The sequence below is a fragment of the Thermobia domestica genome, chromosome 2 (genome assembly GCF_964235325.1).
Source record: "Thermobia domestica chromosome 2, izTheDome1.hap1.1, whole genome shotgun sequence".
Lineage (NCBI taxonomy): Eukaryota > Metazoa > Arthropoda > Insecta > Zygentoma > Lepismatidae > Thermobia > Thermobia domestica.
The window spans coordinates 357,718,218-357,742,798 of record NC_137455.1 but is presented as its reverse complement, the minus strand read 5'-3'; the positions used below and the strand labels follow the sequence as shown (position 1 = coordinate 357,742,798).

Genomic DNA, 24,581 nt, shown 5'->3' with positions numbered 1-24,581 from the left:
GAATAATTAAATAGATAAATATTAAGATTAATATTTTCAGTAGTTTAGGAATGTTTTGAAAAATATGAAAAAAATAAATGTGGGTGCAACTCATGAGTACTCAAACATCAAAATGTCAGAGGCATAAAAGATTTGTTCATCTTAAAGCTAAACAGACCACTGCATATCCTGAAAATTTAAACGTGTTTACCGTAACTTCTGTAGAAAGTGCAACATTTCTCGATAGCCTACATATTACATTTTGATGTTTTATAACCCACGCATAACTAATGTCTTCGTAATAATCATGCTACTACTTTATGTTGTAAATTACGCATCTTACCTGAAACTATCAAGTTCAAAGTCAATAACCAACCATGTGGTGAACACATGGCAATATTAATATTTGGTATTTTTTTTACACATGGAACGGTTTCAAATTTAAGGGGTACACCTCCCAAAAAGTAAGAAGGGAGCATCAATGTACCTATGTCCTATGAAAGGGAATGGGCCCTATACTTATCCATATAACCGCGTAATGTATTGATTAGGCTTTACAACATACGGTTATATGGTTGAGTTCAGGGGTCTAAGAAAGAAAGAAAAAAAAAATCACGAGGAATTGAAAGCAGTCACAGACTCACCTCAGGTATCCTCATAGTCACCATTCCTGTACTTACAAAACTTAAGTCCATAAGGAAAGTGAACATAATTTCCAGAAAAATTCAGGTTTCTGGTTAAAGTCCAGGCTTTTCCCAGGCACAAAAGTAAATTTCAGGCTAATTCCAGGTTTTCCAGGTCAGCAGACACCCTAACCTATCAATTTAAAAGAAATGACCGGAATTGCTCAATAGAAAGAACGTTGTACACCACGCTGAAAACACCAGACCGCACACATCTTAAACGACCCGCCACAAATTAAGATAACTCACCTGGAAGATTTTAATGCATCTACCGTACAGTCCGGCCTTGAAAACGTGAAACTATCGTTTGTTTCGGTCTCTTTGAAAAGAGGCCTGTGAGAACCTCGTCTCACAATATTTTGACGAGAAACAATAGAAATTCGATAGCGTCGGGACTAGGATATTGCCCGAAAAACAGCAGGTCATCGTACAAAATGGTGCATATGTGGTTAAATGATTTTCAAATAAGTGAATTTTCAATTTAGGCCTCCAAAAGCTCAATACTTTTTAGACAACCTGAATCTTATAGCTATCTCCATTACTCTCTTCACAAGGGCAGAGACATAATTGTTTAACACACTTCCATCTGAAAGCAAACTCCAAAGGCACTTATTGTATTACACCGACGAGGATTTAGTATTTAATACTTTTTAGCACCGAGGCTATGAGAGACAGATTTATAGTTTACTCTGCGATCAGAATCACGTAAGCCTCTACAGGAATCGCACCCAGATCTCCTACACGAGCACGCTAACCATTTAGTCACAACGAAGAAGTTCTGCGGCAGTGGGAAATGGAGTTAACAGGAGCACAAAGGAGGGTGCAAGGTATAATAATAATAATAATAATAATAATAATAATAATAATAATAATAATAATATACTAATGTACAAAACTTAAGGATGAAAGTAAGTGCTTTCGAATGCTGTGTCAGTTCCACGTAGCATAAATCAGTGAAACTTGAAGCATACAGAAAGTAGTGCTATAGTATGATACAGGGAACAAGAAGAAACACGTGATTAAATCAAAAATAGCACTTTTATACGGAAATAATAACTTACATTGAAAGTACTGTGATTCATGATGACCCCCTGACAGTACAAAAGGACTGAAATGAACTTTAGAAGGGTGTATTATCACCACGGACAGCGATGCATGCTCTGTAACGTGCTCCCATTTTGTTCATAAAGCTGATAATGAGTTGTTATGGTATGGGGTTTCATTCCTCCACCAGTGCTGTTGACAACTTCTGGATGGTTCTTGGTGCATCTGGACGTGCTGTAAGAAGTCTCCGCATAGCATCCTACATGTGCTCGATGGGATTCAAGTCAGAGAAACAGGCAAGCAAGTTTATTTACCGAATATCTTTTCGTTCCAAGAGATCTGCCACCTGCGCTGTTCGATGCTGTCGCGCATTATCATACATAAAGATGAAGTCGGGGCTGACTGCAGCTCTGAGAAGACGCACGTGGGGAAGAAGCATAGCATCACAATAATGTTGACCGGTAAATGTACCGCATTCACAAACTGGGAGGTGTGTATGCCCACACAACACCCGGACCTCCAAAATGATCATGTTTGAAATGTTCCTGGACTCACTGTGTGTTCCCATCTCTTACCAGATTAGTGTACTTCCAGAACTACTACTTAGATTGAATTTGCTTTCATCTGAGAAGAGAACGCAACCCACTACTCCTCTGTTCAGTACGGATGTTTATTGGTAACCCAACAAACGATGCCGCCGATGTATGGGTGTCAACGGAACATAACTAACAGCCATTGAGCAAAAAGGCCACCCCATGTAGTCGACAAACTACTGTACAGCGTGAAACTGAGTGCCTTACAGTCCTGTTATGTATGTTTACAATTGCACCAGCTGTTTGACGTCAATCTCTTCTTACCTAATGCACAATGTAGTAGTTGACCGTGGTCGACTGCCACCTGCCTTCGCACAGTACTGCCTGTATTTGGAACGGTCCTCATGCACATGCAACAATGATGTGGGCAATACCAAACTCCTGGGCGACACCTGTCCTTTTCCCTTCAACAGTTCGTCTTTCTTCCAGTTTCCACATGATTCTTCCGTATGTAGAGTCATCCAAATGTTGATTCTGGGCTATGTTGTAGGTAACACCATTAAAATGCACCATAACAGTTCCGACTGATACACACTGTCTCTTCCCTTTCTTCAAATGCTTCATGCTGGGGAAACATATCCATTTGGCGCTATGGTTACCCTGATGTCACGTCATGAAACGTCTTCCTCCGTGCGTATGTGTAGGATACATCTGGCAACATGCTGCCGTGTTTTCATTCATTGCCAGCGACTATGCAATCTTTATGTTACTTGTCTATCTCGTTCTTAAGTATCACATACCAGTAATAATAAATTATATTAATATTATATAAAGATTCGAAACGTTTAATGCAACGGGGTCTTCTCAATGGCTGCGAGTTTATTAATTACATATTAGAAACGCACAATTTTGTGTGCTAAGCGTATCGAGGTTTACTGTGTTCCAATCTGCATCAATTACGGAGAATCCAATCTTCATCAATTATGGAGAACTGACCATTCAACACGACACCGAAGTACGAATTCATTTGTCTACAATAACTATCTTGTTTACCTTGTTACGTTCTCATAGAGATAAACTAACAATAATTTAAATATTTTTTGGTGTCTTACCCCTGTCTTATACTATTTTAAATCCATTCTGTTAACATTATATATATATATATATATATATATATATATATATATATATAGTCAGGGCTTTCAATTCACGCATCACTCTGAAGCAAGAAGACGAATCGAGACTAGTGCAATGCACGTTAATTCAAGACCGTAAGATTCTATTCAATAACATATCGTTAATAAATGATGAAAGAAAGAAGCGCTTGAGATAAATAAATATGAAAACAACTGACACCGAACAAGGTCTGAAACTACGCAGCGTTTGGGATAACATACTTTTGTGACAATGGACTATATTAGTTCCAATTGTTGGTTTCTGTAAAATTTTAGAACATTTTTTGTTAGTGTCAACACTTGCATTATTTAATAGCTAAATTAAGTTTTAACAGCTCTGTTAAACAATTTTAGGTTTTTGAAACACAAGTGTGATGGATTTAAAATTAAACAATATACGAACGAATTAGCACAGGTCATCTCAAGTATCGTTCGTTGTTTATGGATTGTAGTTATATTTAGTTATATCTTCCAAATCGTTGAGAAACTGACACATCTCTACAAAGTGCTTTTATCCAGCATCACCCACTCTTATCAATGCTCAAATGTGACACCCTTTTACAAACAGCCTCGGAGTTGGCTTCATTAACTATTTCAGCCAATCAATTCAAAAACTCTGTGTATTAAGATTTCAGGTAGATTTTTTCCTGAATTTTTGTGTGTTCTTAAAACTATCACACAAAGTGAGAAATATATTATATTATTCATTCACAGCCTGTCAAACAATTCAACTATGTAGTCAGGTAGACGCGCACATAATTGAGCATTAAAAAATGTAGTTATATAACAAGATATATCATTCAGAGGGACAGAGAGCTATTTATCAAGAAGTAAAAATATAAAACTGAACTTTATCAAACACATAATCGCAGTTAGAATACTCTTTTTCCTTAACTCATTTCAGTTCTTTTGTACTTTGCACTTTCTCTTACTTTAAAAAAAGAATCGCACCTAGAGTGTTCACCTCCGAAAAGTGCAAATGAAACGTTTAGCTTTGGAAAATAATTTTTGATACTTCGTTCTTTCACATCAGTCTCCTTTTGGTATTTTCCACACGTCTTCCTCTACCGTTCGTGAAGTTGAATCTTGCATTTCCACTTCAATACTCAACTGACTTGATAACCCTGCTACACCACTTTCACCAAACTGTTTACTCAGACTTTCTGAACTATTATTCTGACCAGAGGCCCTACTACTTTCGTCACTGGCACTTTCTCGAGTTGAACTATTCAATGATAACGTCATATTGGCCGGGAACTGAAACGGAGGAACTTCGTCTGGTGCTCCTGAAATAAAATACATTATAGTTAAGCAAAATAACCATTAATGAATTAACATTTAAACTCAATTTTTTTTTTATAAGAGGTATCGATAGTTAATTTCTTAAAAGAAAGGAAAAAGAGACTTCATTTACTAGAAAAGACTTACAGAATCCTATGCAATTATACACAGGAATTATTTCAGAGGAATTCCAATGAGTGAATTGTAAATGACCGAAAGTGGGAATACGAGGTGTGTTCAAAAATTATCAAACCTTTGCTTGGCAAAAATACATTTATTGATTTGGACACTAATCCCCTTCAAAGAAGTCTCCTTGGTAATGCAAACATTTCTCCCAGCGCTGCCGCCATAAACACTTCAGTATCGCAGTTTTTGGAATGGTGAGCAACCATGCCGTCGCATTCCGCATGATGTCTTCTTGACTCAAACCGGGTTCCTTTTAGTGACATTTTCAGCTTGGGAAATAACCAAAAGTCACACGGAGCCATGTCGAGTGAGTAAGGAGACTGTGGCAATGAAAGCCTGAATTAAATTTCGCGGACACTACTCATGCCTAAAGTCTCGGTCAAAATTGAATGTACCGATCCGATTGAATGGTTTCCGCTTGGGTATTGCCAAGCTTCTGGCAAAATTTGATGCAATATTTGCTCACTCAAGTGTTTCTGTCATTTTGGAAAAAAAAAAAAAAAAAAAAAAAAAAAAATGAAATCCGACAACCACTCACTACACGTCTTCCCTCATTGGCCGACTGACAGCAACTAACGCTTTTTGTGGGCGGGAAAAATTCACGACTGCGTATGAGTGTCCCCTCTACATCTACACTAAAGAAAGTCTCCCGTGCTTCACTGGTTTACGCGGGGAAAAAATAAGGTTCAATACTTTTTGAACACACCTCGTATATCAATCAGTAACTGCTTTTGAGGGAAGACACACAGGTGAAAACTTAAATGTTATTAGCACAAGGTAAAGGACGAAAGTCTCATACAACCTTAGGAAACTGTATAAACGAATTAGTTAGATTAGATACGCCGCAAGTGGTGTCAATCATACTGTACGAAAAATGTGATAAGAAGTATTAGTTTGTAGATACAGTATTTATGACAAACCAAAGCAATACGAAATCTATTGAATGCATCACATTACCCACAAATAGGAATCACGACATTCACAAATAGAAGATTAGTACTGTTTATAGTCTCAAGGTTGTAGCATTATGGTACATCTACATTAATCTGAAAAGTTTTAACTAATTTCAAGAGAAGTTTCAGAATGGTTCTGTGAAAGTTCATTATACTGAAAGATACAAATTTCGTTGCTGAGAATAGTGAGGTATATATATGTGTGTGTGTGTGTGTGTGTGTGTGTGTGTGTGTGTGTGATAGGGAGTTTGCTGTTGCTGCTTTAATGATATGTCGCTGAGAACGCAAGAGTTCTGACTAAAAATTTTAAAATTATTAAATGATAAGTTTAGTCTAAGTTTATATTTTGTTAACAAGTTTGTTCATGTGGGGTCTATAGAGCAATCTGTCAATGTGATGGTTCATAAATTATTATAACTAAGAGAAACATCGATGATAAAAGAAACCGATCTCCAGAACTCTGGCCATTGGTTAGGATCACATTAAAAACAGTTCATTAATTGTTCTATAGGAACAAATTCTTTCTATCTATAGAAGCAAATTCTTTCTGTACTATGAGTACCTTATTCATAATAAAGATACAAATTAACATCGTCTTAATGTTTTGTGATCAACTTCCTGGATCCTGCTGAATTTGAATGTTTCCACTAGCTTGATGCATGTTTAATTTCTGGATCACAGTCATACTACTAGGAGTCTCCTTCAGTCATGATCTTAGCAAGGAAGTTTGAGTCAGAATGAAGTTCTTGCTTCAAGTCATGGTAATTACATTCACACGTTTGCCTTATTCAGGATTCACACTGATCTTGAAAGTAAGCGAAGGCCAGGTAAAGTCAGGAAAATTGAAATGAACCATGGAATATCGGGTATATGCTTCAGAATATACCGAAAGTTAGGGAAATATACTATATTTCACAGAAGAATAAGGAATTTATTTTTAGCTACCCAGAGAATATTTGAAGAATACTTCAAAGAATCAAGACGAATTCAAAAAGATTTATAAAACAAAAATTGAAAAAAATATTTTTAGAATAAAGAAGCTTGAGAAGCGCAGAAAGGTATTGAAACTTCGGACTATGAAAGAAAAAGAACAAATTCAATGAAAAATTCACATATTACAAAGGAAAAGAGGTAAGTTAGGTTCGTTGGTTGTCAATAATAAAAGAAATGAAAATGAAATCTTTAAGTTTTACGTCCGATGGTTATGCCGGCTAGGCTAAAGAAGAAGGTGGTGATCAAAAATGAAGGAAATGGTGGAATGAAAAAAGTGGCTGGAAACGGGAGAACCCCCAAGAAAACCCACGCACACGGTGTTTGTCCACCACAAAGCTCACTTGGCGCGAGCTAGGACCCCATGCACCAGAGGTGAACACACTTCCACTGAGCCATCGCGGCTCTAGACGAGATAGACCGTTTTATATATATATATACGTTGACTGTTTACGTTAGAATGTATTTAGAATGCCGAGATATTAAAGGTATTGTTAATATACAATTGTTTGGTACAAGTGTTTTATTATATTATAAATATGGGACATTTGATTTATAATAACTACTTACAGTAAGAAAGTAAGCTTATACTGTATTTTTTTTAAAAAAGCGCTGGGACTATGAGGATGGTGGAGGCCGGTTAAAAAATTTGTTTCATGCCTCCAGTTCACGTAACCACAATGGTCTCAGTTTCCACTCTCACTTCCCTTCAAACATACTTTGTTCTTTGTAGTCACTTATTGCAAATGTCGAAGGAAGCTACGAATAGGAACACACAAATTCGCACTAAGGACCAATCACTTCGTACAGACTTAGCCACTTTTGCACATTTGAGCGGGAAATCACAAGATAATAATGTATAGCGGTAAAATATCCATACCTACGAAACTCAAGTGCAATAGTGGTTCAGGTTAATTTGGGTACCTCTTCGTACTTCAACCTGTTGGTATATGCAGAAATTTAGGCAAATAAAACACACGCAAACATTACACTACACTCATATAAATTACTAAAAAAACATCACCACCATAACTGAAGATTATACATAGGGTACCCAATCTGTTCCGAACATTTTACTCACGCAAATCTCCACCTTCAGAGATTTAACAATATATCGTGAAAATTAACAACAAACACTATTTTAAAAAATCGGAATTTATTATTCATAAAATTTTCTTTCCTCGAGGCAAGTGAAACAAGTAACCAGTAAACAGGTTACTCCACAAAGAAAATAACTCGAAACATAGAGGCACATAAGCTTCATTTGATACGATTTCGCGGCTCGCCAAGTATCTGGTTGATCACTACCTACTGGTGAGAATAGTTGGGTCTGAATCTAACATGGGGAAAAACTATTTAATTTTCATCCTTTCTCTCTCTCTTTTATTAAATAATAATAATAATAATTAAATAAAAAATAACCTGAAAACAAACCTTCGTATGGCGGAGTCTCTTCCATAAGCTGTTCTATAACATAGCTAAGAACTGTCGTACTAAAGGTGTCGTCCCGCCTTAAGCCAAGAGCTTTGTGAAATGCATCTACAGATTCTGGGATATGGCCAAGCAGCGCTTCCACATAACCGATGGCTGAATACGTCGACGGATTGAGTGGTGACAAAACCAAAGCCTAAAATAAGATAATTAAAGTTAATTCAGAAAAAAATGTAATTTCTTAGTACTAACGAATGTTCATACAGTTCCAATACCATTATAATCAATCAGAGTACATACACTACATAACATACAGTACTTTTATTAAAATGTTGTATATCTCTACAAGTTTTGTATTCTTTCGAAAATCGAACGTAACGTCACTTCAGTGTTATATTATTAACAGTTCTTTTTTGTCTTCTTTCTTTCTTTTCAGATTTGACGTGAACGGCAATGAAGACATGTCACGAAGATGATCGCTGTGTATGGTAGTATGTCACCCGTTGCCGTTCAGCGACCAGTCTGCTCCAAATCCAACGTAATGAGATGGATAAGGAGCTTTCAAGAAACTGATAGTGTTAATGACTTGCTTTGAAGTGGACAAATAAACTTTCATTTCAAAAGAACCATCAAAAGTCAATTTGTCGTGCTTTACTAGAACTGCTTATACTGAAAGGAGGAGGAAAGATTGTTTTCCGATGAAGACACCTTCTATGTGTCCGCACATGTTAATTACCGTAACGTTCGGATATGGATTTATGAAAATACACATGCCACTCTTGAACAAATAAATCGGGATAGTCCAAAGGTGCAAGTATGGTGTAGTCTGTATTATTATTATTACTAAAATCATATAGTAATAATATTTTGTAAACTTAACATACTAATCATAGGACTTGTGGTTAACTGGTTTGAATGATCCCACTGGTTGTAACCAGCAATGATGTTCCACCACAATGGAGCTCCTTCACATTGGTGCTATGTGTTCGCGAACCTCTGAGTAGGCATTTCTCAGGGAGATGAATAAGCCGTGACGGATCAGTCTCCTGGTCTCCGTGCTCACCTGATACCACCGTCTTCGTTTTTTTGAAGGGTATACGAAGGGCATCAGGTCTTGTAACACTTCACAGACGGATAGGTGAAGTTATAAAACTGTGGATGTTGCTATGCTGGGTAGTGCATGGCTAGAACTGGAATATCTGGATATCCTGAGGGTAACGAAAGGGACATATGTCGAAGAAAATTAAATGTAAACAACATTTGTAAAGGTGTAGAACATTTTGAAGAAGGAAGAAGAAAAAAACGCATTGCTCCTGGAAATATATTATCGGGGCTCTGATAAACTGTAATGGTACTGGGACTTTATGGACTGTGTATTACTGGTTACCATCATATCTTACTCAACGTGAACAAAAAATGCACTAATTAACAGTAAGTAGATATGATCATAGTATCTCACATTGCTCAGCTAGTAGTGTTTCTCGTCAATCTTTCCTCCACTATTTTGAATGTAGCATTCGGACACTCATCCTCAGAGGCACATAATGGCTTAAATCCTTTTTCACAACACAATTTTATTTACAATATTGCTCTTATTATTGTACACAATTATATATTTATACGAGGAGGAGTTCGAAAAATAAGTTTCCCCAGGCGATTGTGGACAGGAGTGGGGATGCAAGACCAAAAATAGCATGTGACATTAAAGATCAGATGTACCTTTATTTTTCCACATACGTTCTACTTACTAAATTGAGACATTTGTCATACCGGCCGAACAGCTTCTGAGACTTCAGGATTGCTTCCAAAGCGCCTGCCGCTAGGAGTTCACTTTAATCATGTCATCCACCATTCTGACACTTTAGTCTGTAGTGGCCGTGCACCCCCTTCCAGGTCTTGGTGTACCAGCACTTGCTGCCGCCCCTCACTGAATTGGCGACATCGTCTCCGCACCATTTGTTTCGACTTCACATCAGACCCATAGACTTCCACGAGGCGGTTATGGATTTCTGCTCCCGATATGCCACATGCTCATTCATAGCGGACAACCGCTCGCGCTTTCTTCTTAGGTCCCGACGTCAAAACGCGCCTTCTCTCCATAGCTACCAGGCTCCGACTGAGAGCCTCGTCTCCGCTTTGCGACGGTGCCATCTACAGGATCGCGGGCAAACGATACCCACTTGTGTCTAGGTGTGTTGTGCGTGCAACCGTTGTCTTGTTTCCCTCATTGTTATTAGCTTTCCTGGAGAAAACGAGAGGGGAAACTTATTTTCGGACCCCCCCTCGTATATATGGGCTCTAATGTTAGTGCATCAATTTGAATTACTAATGACTTTTCTTATTGGTGTTTTAAAGTATCTTAATCAGAAAGTCGCCATAATCACTGAACAGGCGACTATAATTCGTATTAGTAAAATTTACGCAATATTCATAAATGACCGCTGTTGAAATCCAGTAAAACAATGTTAAGATTTTGTTGTAAAAACGGACGTAAGCCATTGTATACCCTAAAGATGTGTTCGAGTGTAACATTAGAAATATTGGAGGGAAAATTAACGAGGAACATTACTAGGTGGGTAATTTGAAGTACTGCAATGTATTCCATACGCTCGACAAGTAATTATGCTCATGATCCTTATTGCGTCTGAACGAAACGGCAGTATAAATTTATCCGCTGGCAGTAAAATCTGAATTGTTGATGACATTATTATCACAAAACACTGCGATAAAACCGAATTAAAATTTACCACATTAAGATTAAAAATTATTTTTCTATACAGCCAAGTGGTCAGCGTATGGTACCGAATTCAGTTACCACGGGGGACGCAGAATCTTCGTACTAATCCAGCATCGCAAGACATTTAGAGCTACTTAAATTAAAGTGTCTGGTCTAGAAAGTCAGAATCAACGGCGCTGGGAGCCGATGCACTGACTACGATTCACCTAGCTCTACGTACGACATCTAACCAAGCGCAACATAATTTTATCAAGACTTCCAAACTATGTTGTGTATAAGTGTCGAAGTCTTATAGAACGGCTATGTGCATCCGTTCGTTTGTCTGTCGACAGGTATCAGAGCAGAAACGTTAAGATATCGAGAAGCAATTTTTTGCAATTGATTCAGCATCTCAAAATTGCGTTTCATTGTCTCCGCTAACTCGCTAATGGAACCGGAAGCGGTAGAAATCAACCGTTTCTAGATTCAACGTTGACAGCCGTAGAACAAGACTTATAATAGATAGCGACAAGCGATTTTCTGGAGTCGATTCAAAGTCTCAACCTCACCAGAGAGGATTTTGTAAGATATCCCCTACAAACAGCCACGCAAGGCAAAATGAGAAATGGGTTTGAGAAGTAAAAATCCGTACTTAAAATTCCATGACTTTTTACAAGTAAGCTGAATTCCCTGACTTTTCCAGGTTCTCTACAACTTCCAGGTCGGTGGGAACCTTGACATTGTAGAAGCTGTATTTCAATTAGCTTTAAAAACAGTGTCCAGAAATAAAATTTTGTATAAAGATTTATATCCCAACGTTTTATATCAACTTTAATAACTTTGAAAGAATCTTCTTTCCCTTGTAAGACTTTACTTACAAATAAAGTCTCTCTTTCATGAACTAAATTTTTACTAACAACATTATAGCTGTTTCGAAAAGATATTTATTTTTTATATTTTTTCTTCTTTTTTGAAATTATAGGCTTTCCAATGCTAATGAAAAAAAAATATAGGAAATCACGACGAAAAAATGTACGAGATTTCGTGAAGCTATAAAAAGCAACACTTCAATTATCCAATAGGTAGAAATATATATATATATATATTAAAAAAAAAAAGAAAGAAAATTACACCAATTGTTATATGAACATACATTCTACTCTAAATATAACTAAATGGGTAATTATCTCGTCGCAAAATTTTATACGAGTTTCTTAGTGTTTTCGTATGTAGCTTACCAGTACTAAGCAATGACCATAACGAAAGTGTAAAAAGGTCTGTATCAGAAAATCAGTGATTGTAAGTATACGTCTCCAAGATCTAAATGAAATGCAAATTAAATCTAAAATGTACACATTCTGCAGCTGGCGTTTATAAGGTAAGATTTGACTATGTGTAATATATTCTACAATTATTTGCCTACAATTAGTGCAAAAAGCATTGATACACTTAAATGAATTATTTATAAGTCTTTAAAATCACTACTCCTCAGAACTTTTTAATGAATATGAAGAAACTATTTATTTTTTGTTCCATTTTGTAGCTATATGAATACTTTTTGCGCTAACTGTATATTGTTTGGTGTAATTATCTTTAGACCATAAGCAAATGACGAAACACAGAAGAGTCTCCATTCAACCACCCTACTGTGGAGATAAAAGGCCCTCCAACCATCTACACCTTATTTCCTTGTTATTTTCACAAGTGGAAGTAGCGATGCCACAAAAATATAGGAGGTTTCGTTTAAGTATAGGAAATAAAGGAAGAGACGCAAATATATAGGAAAAATAGGAAATAAAGGAGCATTAAAAAGCCTAAAATTACACTTGGTATTCAACATTAATTCTACGTAGGTCAGGGTGTCTACTGCAATACCAGAAAGTAAATTCATGACTTTTTCATGACTTTTCATGACCTTTTTGTTCAAATTTTCATGACCATGGCGATAAAAATTTACCATTAGTAATAATAAACCCCTACCATCAGTGGTGCATCGGTTAAGATGAAGATCACGTTATGTTCTTATTTGTCTAATGTACATAATGTCGATTAGCTGACAACTAATTTTAAAATGCAAGAGCAATTTAAAAGGCAGTAAACAAATTTTTAATTGCCGTTTAAAAAGACAAAACAAATTATAAAAGAAATTAGTTTTAAAAAAATAGATCATCAAATTTAAAATCTGCAAACTCAAACGAATAATATTATTTGCATACGTCTAAAGGCCCAAAAATACACAATTTACATTTCTTAGAAGTAAAGAAATAGCAGATCAGAAAGTTGGACAGTAAAAAGTTGTTCCTATATTACAGAGACTAGAAGATGAAATGGGAAGCAGCTAGGAAGACAGTAAAGTACCAGTTAGCCAGCACTAACTGGTGGGGGAAATTCTCACAATTACTGACCTGATACAACTGTTTCAGTACATGCAGTATGAGGTATAAAAGTATGAAGTATAAAAATATACTCTGAGATTTCAGATTTTCATGACCAGTTGGGTAAATAAAGGACTTTTTCATGGCTTTCATGACCACTAAGCAAAATATATGACTTTTTCATGACTTTCATGACTTTCATGACCAGTAGACACCCTGTAGGTTTACAAACAATGATTGTAAGTAAATCTCAACTGAAAATTGCTTATCGCATCACCCTTTCACTTAAATTTCTTCTTATTAATTTATCATTACCTCTATTCATTATTTTAAATAATGGTCTTGTTAAATGCTAATAAGCATATTTACCTGTTTATGATATTCTAATGCTTCTTCGTACTTATTTAGCTTCCTACATGTATGACCTAAATTATTTAGCAAAGGCTCCCATTTCTCAACCGTGCCCATTCCATTCGCTGACTGAACTTTCGACAAGGCATCTTTGAAGTATTGTTCTGCCGCGTGATACCTGGAAGATTCAACAAATATTGTATTTCAACAGAGATGCCTTACATCTGCAAATATAAATACGGTTAAAAAAAAAAAAAAAAAAAAAAGTCAGTTAGATCAACTTTAAAACTAATGGTTACACTCACTCTAATTGGCCAATTTATTCATAAATTACATTAAAAAAAATAAAAATAGTTCTTTGAGCATGCCTGTACACGACTGTAGGATAAAGCTGAATATTTCACCATTACTAGGAATACCCAAAATTTATTGCATATAAGATCCAGAAGCTTTTAGCTGATTTCAGAATTAACTACTAGTATATTCGAAAACTATAAATTTCTTGAGAAAAAGCAAAAAGGCTACTACTCACCGCAAAAAAATATGTAGCAGAATTTTCTTCTGGAACATTTGTACTAGAATAATTGAGCACGTTCGTACCTTGAAATCTCGGAATCCGCAAGTTATCCGGTCTAGTAACGCATCTTAGAGATTATAACCATCATATTGTGGAATCATGTGTAATTGAAAAAGCAATTAACAGCAACGGAACGAAAAATTAAAGAATCATATTATATTCACAAAGAAAGGCCCTCACTTAACCTGGATAGAGGAGAAATAAATATTATTTGGAGCAATCTTTTCACTACATACTTGAACCATTTGGAAAGCAAGAACAGAAAACAGTGAACAGCAGTGCAATGTCAGTGAGTTTCTATTCCCATGTGTTTTAATGTTTGACAGGTTTTTTTTTTTTTTTTACATATCTTAACCTTTTAACCATTTTTTAACCTTCCTTCATGTTTTTATCCTTTTTGGAGTCTACCGCAGGCTGAAGAAGGAAGTAGCATCTTCCGAAAGCGCTACCTGTTGCATGTAGAAGAAAATTCTGCTACATATTTTTTCCGGTGAGTAGTAGCCTTTTTCTTTTTTCTCATTGAATATAATCACCGCCCGGAATATTGTGATATAAATTTCTTATTTAGCTGCACTTGGTTAATTTTTCCTTCGATGTTTCGGTTACCTTGATGTAACCATGCTAATCTTGGTCAGGTGAACATTTTGTATTCAACAAACGCCTGAGCAAAACAAATGGATGGTTACAGCAAGGTAACCGAAATATCGTTCGGAAGAGAAACCGAACGCAGCACACAAAAACACACTTTCACATTCGTTCTATGGACAAATCTATTTAAGATCAGGAAGACTTACTCTTGATTCTGAAATGCAATAACACCCATCTCGTGGATAACGAAAGGATCCTCCGGTGCAATGGACTGAGCCTGTTGGAAGAATTTTTCAGCTAACTTAGCATTATTAGTAAGTCCACACTCCAAGCCAATATACAGAAGAGGAAGGTGACACCTGAAAAATAAAACATTAAAATTTGAAAATTACATTCTTTAGTAAAGACAGCGTGATTTCAGTAAGCGTAAGCCAGTTAGATACCTTCTTTCTGCCTTGCTGCCTTAACATTCCGAGGCAATTAAGAAGTTATAAGAAACAAGTACATGCCTACGGTATCATAAATAAATAAACAATATAGCTTCACGATGTCCTGACTACACACTACTCAATTTTAAATAACCTGCTTGTCAGCTTATACCCTTCGAGAATTCATGCCACGGACGTCATTCGTAGTACCTTATTCGAAAATAAATAAATAAATAAATAAAAATAAAATATCTCTACTGCTTAAGAAACCCGAAAGCTTATGGTAGCAGATACGAAAATCGTTATTGGATTTTATCTTTCAAGACGACTTGTTATTCATCTCCCGGATTGCATTCTTTTCCCTTTTGGTCTACTCATAGGTTTTCTCAGATCTTTAACTTTTTACTTACAGTCTACCTCATTTATCTTCGACGAGTCGATCTGTTATTTAACTATATTAGGTGAGTTCTCCGTTATTTAACTTCGTTCATCCACTTTTTTTTTTTTTTTTTTTTTTTTTTTTTTTTTTTTTTAATAAAATCAGACTTCATAAAAATGAAAAGGTTCTAAAGTAGGTTTACGCTTAACTTTGCACAGCTGTAACCACTTTGATTATTCTTTTTGTTTGTTTTGTTTGAAATGAAAAATCTTCCAGGTTAACGTCCCACAAGTACGCCCTTTAGGATAAGGAAAATGGGTGATTAAGGCAAATGAATGATGATCCAAGAATAGATGGAGTGAAATGAGGGAGGAAATCACGAGTAAACCCACGCTTAACTAACATTTTTAAAAAATGATTGCGGTATTCATGATTTTATTCTACTTACACAATGCCTAAAACTCACGAATTAACAGAATTCAAGAACACTTACCCTTTCATTAACTGTGATGCCTTGAAGTATGCAGCCATAGCCTGGTCATGTTCATTTTCAGCCGCAAACGAATGTCCATAAGCCAACCACGCTGGACCAAAGAGCTTATCCAATGACGTAGCTTTTCCTAAGTACCGTCGAGCTGGGTCACTTTTTCCTTTAAGAGAAAAGTAATCTTTACAATCTGTCTATACAACATCATACTTAAATATAGTGGATTTCAAAGGAAACTTCTACCACTTGACACTGAAGAAAAATATATTTGTATGTGTTTGATCCACGATAACTTCCATAAAAAGTTTTCCTATTTTGTTTAAATAGCGTAATTCCTTTCAAGTTTATCGCAGATCCTTGCTGTCTGGAGCAGATATTTCAAATAAAGAGCAAGTTCAATCCCAACCGGGAATTTTTACATAAATGCTATACGCTAAAAATTGTTGAACAACAGGTAAATAAGACTGCACTACACACTACTTAATATATAACTGTGACGGAAATAAATACCGTATTTTTTGGAACTCTCTCATGATAGGTTGCTAGTGATGTAGCCTTTCATCTGAGATCCCAGCTTCGATTCTCGCTGAAAGTACAGACGTGGCTTAGACTCTACGTTAAACTCTAAGCCAATGTTTTAACCGGAATTCTCTCTTTATTTATTTTACTATTTTTCAAAAGCTTTTATGTACAGATGTAGGGAAACCCATTTACCATAAAAAAAGTACTCTTCACGACTATAAGCTTGGATATGTTCAAGCATCACCAGACCCTTGTGGGAAGTATTTAAGCGCTCTCAATCAGATTTCAAGTCCCCCAATTTGCTAACATGAAAGCAGCACTGTTGTTAATATATAGGGTGATTTAAACTTCCTCGGATACTCTTCTTTCTCCGAAACGGAGGACTTGACGGTCATTTCAAATTCACTATTATACATCGGGAGAGGGACCCTATGCTTGAGGGTACTACTGGTTCATGGTCACCACATTGAATTAAGACTAAAATTTTCAAGTGGAAGGGGGTCATGTGAAGTATTAAATAACGCTAGAAAATTTCACTGAATCCACTTGTTTAATCAGATTTTACATGGTGCTCTCCACTCAGACCACATGGGTTGTACCACAGCCTAACTGCTGTGTCTGGACAATCCAGTATCCATGCATTGAGGACGTGGTATACCACACTGACAACGCCAATGCCATATATTTTTAACGACTCGTCAGAAATTAAGAAATTTGGCTAGAAGGTTTTAATGTACCCACCGTAAAGCCTAGACCTGGTACTGACAGATCATAATTTGTTTTAGTCTCTGCTGAACTCTCTTAGTTTCAAAAGAGGTCTGTAAAAAACAAAGTGTCACAATATTTTGCCCAGAAATCACAGAAGTTCGACAGCGACACGATTATGGTGTTGCCCGAAAAATTGCAGATCATCTACTAAATGGTGAATATGTGGTTTCATAATGTTATTTCCAATTCACAGTAAATGTATTCTCAATTTTGATCTTCAAAGGCTCAATACTTTTTAGACAACCTGATAAATATATTCTCTTTAAAAGCCATTTCTCTTTGTGAAATCGCTCTTCTCTCCATCTCTCATCTTTTACTTTTCCCTTTTCTTAGAGAGAGAGAGAGAGAGAGCGCGAACGAACGAACTTCATTATGATGAGCAGAAAAATGTTCTTTCTCGTTTCTTTCTCTCTCGTCGTTAATTTGCTCATATTAATAGATTTTTTTTTTTTCGGAATTCACTTTCTCAAAAAGCAAGAAAGCGTTTTTCACTTTCTTTATTAAGTGTATTAAGAACTTATATTACTAAACTCCAGAATACATTTATTGTGAAAAGAAACAGAAAAAGAAGAAAATATTATAATTGGCTTCCATTGGTGATGCGGACTGCGACCGTTCAGACGTACGGGGACAACCAGAAGATTTGTTGTGTCTTACCGAACATCCAGTTTCAATAAAACACCTATGCTACTGATAAATAATAGGTGCACTGGGAGGATCTTTAACCACACTTTGTACGAAAGTTACGTTGTCCAATTGCCGCAGACTTCGATCCTTCCAACCAAAACACACAGCTAGCACGCTCGGGACCAGTAAATGCTGCCTTCTTCGCTGCAACTGCCGCTAGCGCTTGCGGTGGCTTGTTTCTGAACTAGTGTAGTACGTGAGTCAAAACTTAATGTATTTTGTTACAAAATGATACCAAAACCATGTCTGTAAGATAAATGAATAAAATCAATATGAGTTTTCAAAGTTGTAAAGTCTTTTCTGTTACACCCTGTATTACAAAGGTTACATGGCGAAGTAAGTGTGTGAGTTCTTTAGCTCCCCATCCACTACTCCATCATAGTAAGAAACAGCTGACATATTGTTACTTACCTATCACATAGTAGTAACATCCAACTGCAAACCACGAGATAGCCATTTCGGGATACAGATCAACCAATTTATGGGCCAAATAGAACAACTCTGAAAGTAAATAGAAAGAAGATCAAATTTATACATATACTACTGAATTCTGTTTGTGAATTTATATGACTTTAAAAAAATCAAGATTTATGTAGGATATCCCTTGATTAACCTTCTTCCACACAAAAAGGATAACTGAAGACGAAGTCTTCTATGATATTATAATGTATTTACTTCTTTGATTCTGACTGAAGTGCAATTGACCTTCTTCTTCAAATACATAATGGTTGAAAATTCACGTTAACTAAAAGCTCCATACATGCTAAAAATCAGAAAGTAGAGTCTGAATAGATTTTTCATTTTTGGTGAACTCAAAAAGCTTCGGAACCTAGTTAGATCGTGTCCAGTGAACACTCTTTTAAACATAAAAGAAATTCATTGAAATTTAACACCACCTCTCAATTACCCTGGACATAACCAAAAGATCTCTCAGAATGAAGTCAATCTTTCTAACATGTTAACAATGCAAACTTGAAAAAATAACTTTATCAAACATTCGTGTTATTAATCTAACTTTATATTTCGGTTGCAATCACTACCCTTGTTCTTACGCACAGGCACAGAGTTAAAAAGTGGATATAAGGATAAACGTAGGAGATATTACCGTATTTGTACGAATATAGGCCGAACTTAAACTTTTGACTCGAGATTATAGAAAAAGTAAATCTCGAATATAGGCCGCACTACTAAAATTTACGACAAAGTTTGTGTTTGCAGTTTTGCATGTGTGTATCAGTAATCCATTCAACGCTAGCGTAAGACAATTCTATAGAAGTTACATCATGAACAAAGCAACTTCCACACCAGGAAGCAGTTTGCAACGTGGATCTGTGTCAGAAGTATACCATTAGGTTTTGGCTGCTTCGCGGTCAATATTAGAAGAACTTGTCATGAAAAGTTTTTTAAAAAACTGGAATTTCCAATAATCTTGATGGGACTGAAGATGACCATTGGGATAGTGACTGAGCAGCATTCTGGATCGTCTAGCGAGGGTGAAGAACCAGACGCTGGCGACGCTGAGATGGTGGGAAGTGACTGTGCTTGATTTGGGTGGGTACAAACAACTTGACGCAGTTTTGGTAGAGTTTTCTTCTTTTCAAGAACAGCTACTGCGTATAAATATACTGTATATATTATACGCATAAACAAAGATACGTATTTCTGTTAATAAAAGTATTAAGTGTACAAGTAATTTTTGTATCAGTGTAAGATGTTATCGGTACCCAATGAAGGTGGCAATTATTGCAAACAAGTTTTTCTTCTATTTTCTTTTTAAGTCTTCGATGGTTTACAAAACTAATTGCAGTAACTTGTAATGGTATTAATTTCAACCAACAAGATACATGTACATGCCACTCTGAAATTGACGATTTATTATCTGAGGGGAAAAAATATCGATTATAGGCCGCACTATGACTTTTCAAGTCAAAATTTAAGGGAAAGGTGTGGCCTATATCCGCGCAAATACGGTATACGCACATTCTAACACGATTCCGTTGTATTAAGCCATAGGCGCACCCACATTATTGTTTAGTAGGGGCTACTTAACTGCACATGAGAAAGTTTTATCTAGTCACACAACCACATTTAAAGTTATTCTCACGCGCACCTTTAAAGTGTGTGATAAGGCTACGAGAAATTACTAACACACTAAATAGAAATCTGGAGATGAGTCTTATCTATTTATTAGGAGTGAATGACGAATTTAGCTCTCTGTAGGGCGAATTGGCCCCCCTGGCCCTCAATTTTAAAAAAATGTTCACAGATAACTTTCGTTAAAAAAATAAATAAAAAAATTGAGCAGTGTGGTGCATGTTTTATGACACTTGATAATCATCCACCTACTTGGATTTAAAATCAATCGAGAACAGGAAAGTGAATTTTTCTCCCCTCTCCAGGTGTAAAAAAATATGTTCCGCGATTATCGAAGTAAAACTCATTTCTTTTTTAACCAATATGGCACGTACGTTTGTTGAGATTCTCATACAATCCAAAATGCTTGAAGTTGAAGTTGGTTAAGAGTGAGGAATCACTTTAACCCACATAACTATACAAACTTTGATTTTAAAAATTTTCACATAGTTTTCGTATAATAAAATCATTCGATTTTGGTGGAATATTGTGTAAATATTTATAAGAATTCGCAATCGTCTTTACTACATTTTACTCCTTTAGACCTGGCTTTTTACCCATCCATGTTTCTTACCCATTTTTAAATTTTCTTTTTCGAATTGCTAAGCTGAGAATGGAAATAGTAATTTCCGAAAGCACTACTTAGATGAACATTTGGTCTGCAGTGAGTACTAAGCTTTTTCATTTATAGTTCTTTCTATAATGTGTTTTGTTTATGATTATAGACATATCCGTATAGTTTGAAGTTGAAATTAGTTACGGAGTTCCTGCTTCTACAATGCACAGCATTACTAGTTATATATAAATGGCTTATGATGATTTTGTAGCGTAGTGGTAAAGCAGGAGACTCCTATCGCAGAGACCCGAGTTTGAATTCCGTCGTGGCAATTATTTGAGGACCACGATGGCTTAGTGGTAGAGCGTTCACTTCTGGTGCATGAGATCTTTGGTTCAATCCCAGCTCGCGCCAAGTGAGCTTTGTGGTGGACAATCACCGTTGCGTGGGTTTTCTTGGGGTTCTCCCGTTTCCTCCCACTTTCTTCATTCCTATATTTCATTCAGTTCTCATCACACCATCTCCTTTAGTCTAGCCGGCATACCCGTGGGACGTAAAACTCAAGGATTTTATTTCAATTCATTTTCTTACAAACTGTTTCAAACGTGTTATGTTGGCATTTCTTACTTGTTACAGACTAACGCACAGGAAAAGCTTAAAACAATTAAGATTTGGACAACTGGCAGCATATATATATATATATATATACCAGTCTGATGAGTAGCCTCCGACTTCTCTTCCAACCATGATTAAAAATATCATCACAACAGTGCAGAACCTCTGGGTGGCGGGTATCCTTAGTAAGGTTTTCCTCTGAACTAAACTCATATAGAGGTTTCATTATTTGGTGATGATATAATATAAGGAATATGACTTAATTTATAACAATTGAACAATAAATAAATCTTTAACTGACACACTTACTGTTTGATTTCTTCAACTCAACGAGACAACCAATATGAACAGGAAGACAGCTACTATGGTATGGGTCCTTTTTAAGCACCCTGCAAATAAAGAGAATTGAAATTGTAATCTTATTTTAATTTACAAACACTCAAAATCAAAATCCGGTTCTCTTAAGACGGAATTATTACAAATTTTTATCAAACGAACATACGGAAAAGAGAACGTTAACACTCGAATTGCTCGAACATCTCGAGCAATAGAATAAAATAATGTCTATTAAACTAAGCCGGAAGCTTAAAACTAAAAAAAAACAGCAATCAGACTTTAAGGTACGTTAAATGATTGTGTCAAAATTCCTGAGCGTGTTAACATATCTGAAATAAACATAAATATATATGTATACATATAAAGGACATAATGCTTTAGTATTCATACCTTTGATCAAAGAAACCAAAATGATTTAAACATAAATATTTTTTTAAAGAATTAAATGAGTTTACAGGTCAGATCCTAAAACCTATGATTAGAAAAGATCTGACGCATAACCTGATCGCTAGTATTTTCGTGTTTTAGAGCCATACCAGATGAAGGTTCGAAATATTTCGTTAATCCAGCGCTGTGAGGACAAGTGGCCTATTACTTGAATATATAAAGAATGAACAAACAAACAAATAAATAATAGTACAGTATTGCCTCTGGAATCCGAACGAGCAGAACTCAAACAACCTGCAATACGAAAGAAAAATTTAACCAAATTTTGTTCTGGAATACGAACACTGTTTTGGAATCCGAACGTCTGTACATATTCCCTGTGTGGTTTTTGTGTATGTTTTCCCTGCGCACCGATGTGCATTGTCGTTCAGTTCGTTGTTGAAAGCTGGAGTGAAAGTATCTCGAGTGATTTTTCGTTGCTAGTTTTATGCCTTTATACCTGTTTTGTATTATTTACCTCTATAGTGTGTTCGTGATGGTCCTAAAAAGCTAATTTTTATTCAAGTATATTATTATTTTGTTACTATATTACTTTCAAACTTCAGTGATTAACTGTTACAACCATTCGAGTTCGATTAATCCCGCTTCTAGTATTTTAAAAAAGTTTGAACTCGACCAAGGGTTCTCGAAAGAAATAAGTTTGTACTCCAAAGTCCCATTCTAATAATAATAATAATAATAATAATAATAATAATAATAATAATAATAATAATAATAATATGTGTTAATTGTATTCAATTTTATGTTATGTTTATTTTCACCATGTGTATATTCTTATTTTTACTCTACGGAAATTGTAATTAAACAGATAAGTCTGTAATTTCCAGTTTAATAATAAAAAATATTATTATTAATATATTATTTGAAATATGTGTACTGAGAACAAACAACATTACATTCACATGTGGCCCAAAGAAAGAAGAAAAAAAGGTATTTACAAGAATAGGGCGCATGCAAATGGTTTGTGTTGGTGTAAGCGTAACTCCCTGTTAAACTTATGTACGTGCAACAGCATGAAGTATAATAAGAAACAAGCAAAAAGGCTAATAGTCACAAAAAAAAAAAAAAAAAAAAAAAAAAAAAATCTACATTTCTTAATCTCTTTATTTATTTATTTTTTGCCTTTCTACATTCTCCTTCATGTTTTTAATTCTCTTTGAATTTTAAGTAAGCTGATGATGGAAGAAGATTCTCTCGAAAGTGCTTCTTACATGTAAAAGAAAACTGCTGTTTTTGCGGTATGTATTAAGCCTTTTTTGCTTCTTTCTTATTAAATATCATCACCGCTCCCAACATTATGATAGCATGAAGTGTAGTTGTCAGCATTTATTAACTCATTCATTTCATTAAGCAACTGTAATGTTACGTTAAATTACGAGTATACTGTACATAATTAAAACAAACTCTTAATAATTGCAGTTAATTTTTAATATTTTATAATAAGAGATAATCCATCTTGGCTACGATTTAGTTCCTTGTTAAAAATAAATAAATAAATAAATAGAACTTACTCTTCCGTAATTCGAAAACATTCTTGATAATTACAATTATAGTAATGCCTTTCAGCTTGATTGACTGCAAGATCCAAGTTACTAGACATTCGTGATAAATAGGGAGATGGTACACCTATTTCTGTAGGTTTATGATACTTCTTCATTTTACTTTCGTACAACCATCTAACAAAATGTTCATCTGTATCACCACACTGTTGAGAAAATGAAAGACTTTCCAACAGAACTTTCTCTGAAAAACAAAACAAATTAATATAAATATCTTCAAATGGTTATACAAGCGCTGTGAATTAGTTTTTTTCTAATTAACAACCAATAATATATGTTTATGTGTTCTGGAAATTTTCGCCGGATAACCACTTTTCTGGTACGATATCGGCAACCAATCCTGATCCTATCGATTGCTAGACACTAATCGTAGAACGCACACAAAAATTGTTATATGTTAACAGTAAACAAACAGTCCTAAATAGTTTCGAGGCACTCCTTACCTCTTCATCAGCGATTATTGTTGCAACAGAAGTAATTCTTGAGCACACGTAAATATTTCATGTCTTAAAAAATTCTGTCGATGTATATTACAACAACAGTTTGGTGAATGATTTGCAGTTCAAGACAGTTAAAGACCGAATGATGCTGTTAGTTCATAAATTGAAAGTTACAACGATAATCTACAAGCTCACGTCGATTGATGGCGAAAAGTGCTTTATAATGTTGGACAAGCACAATAAAAGAAAAGATGTTAATATATATATATATATATATATATATATATATATATATATATATATATATATATATATATTCGTAACAATTTATGTATCTAAATGGTTAATTTGATGATTTGAGC

At 35.4% G+C, this 24,581-nt stretch overlaps 1 protein-coding gene across 1 annotated transcript in view; it reads right to left on the bottom strand.

Moving 5' to 3' along the window:
- Nucleotides 1-3,694: 3,694 nt before the first annotated feature.
- The window catches only part of Cdc16 (cell division cycle protein 16), a 36,362-nt gene continuing 15,475 nt past the window's right edge, over nt 3,695-24,581 (bottom strand). The window contains exons 5-12 of the mRNA XM_081749343.1: nt 23,732-23,963; nt 21,747-21,826; nt 18,545-18,634; nt 16,163-16,319; nt 15,069-15,221; nt 13,716-13,875; nt 8,259-8,451; nt 3,695-4,700 (exon numbers count right to left, since the gene is read on the bottom strand). Of these exons, the coding sequence (XP_081605469.1) occupies nt 4,444-4,700; nt 8,259-8,451; nt 13,716-13,875; nt 15,069-15,221; nt 16,163-16,319; nt 18,545-18,634; nt 21,747-21,826; nt 23,732-23,963 (1,322 nt within the window). The 3' untranslated portion in view covers nt 3,695-4,443. The remainder of the gene's footprint in view (nt 4,701-8,258; nt 8,452-13,715; nt 13,876-15,068; nt 15,222-16,162; nt 16,320-18,544; nt 18,635-21,746; nt 21,827-23,731; nt 23,964-24,581) is intronic.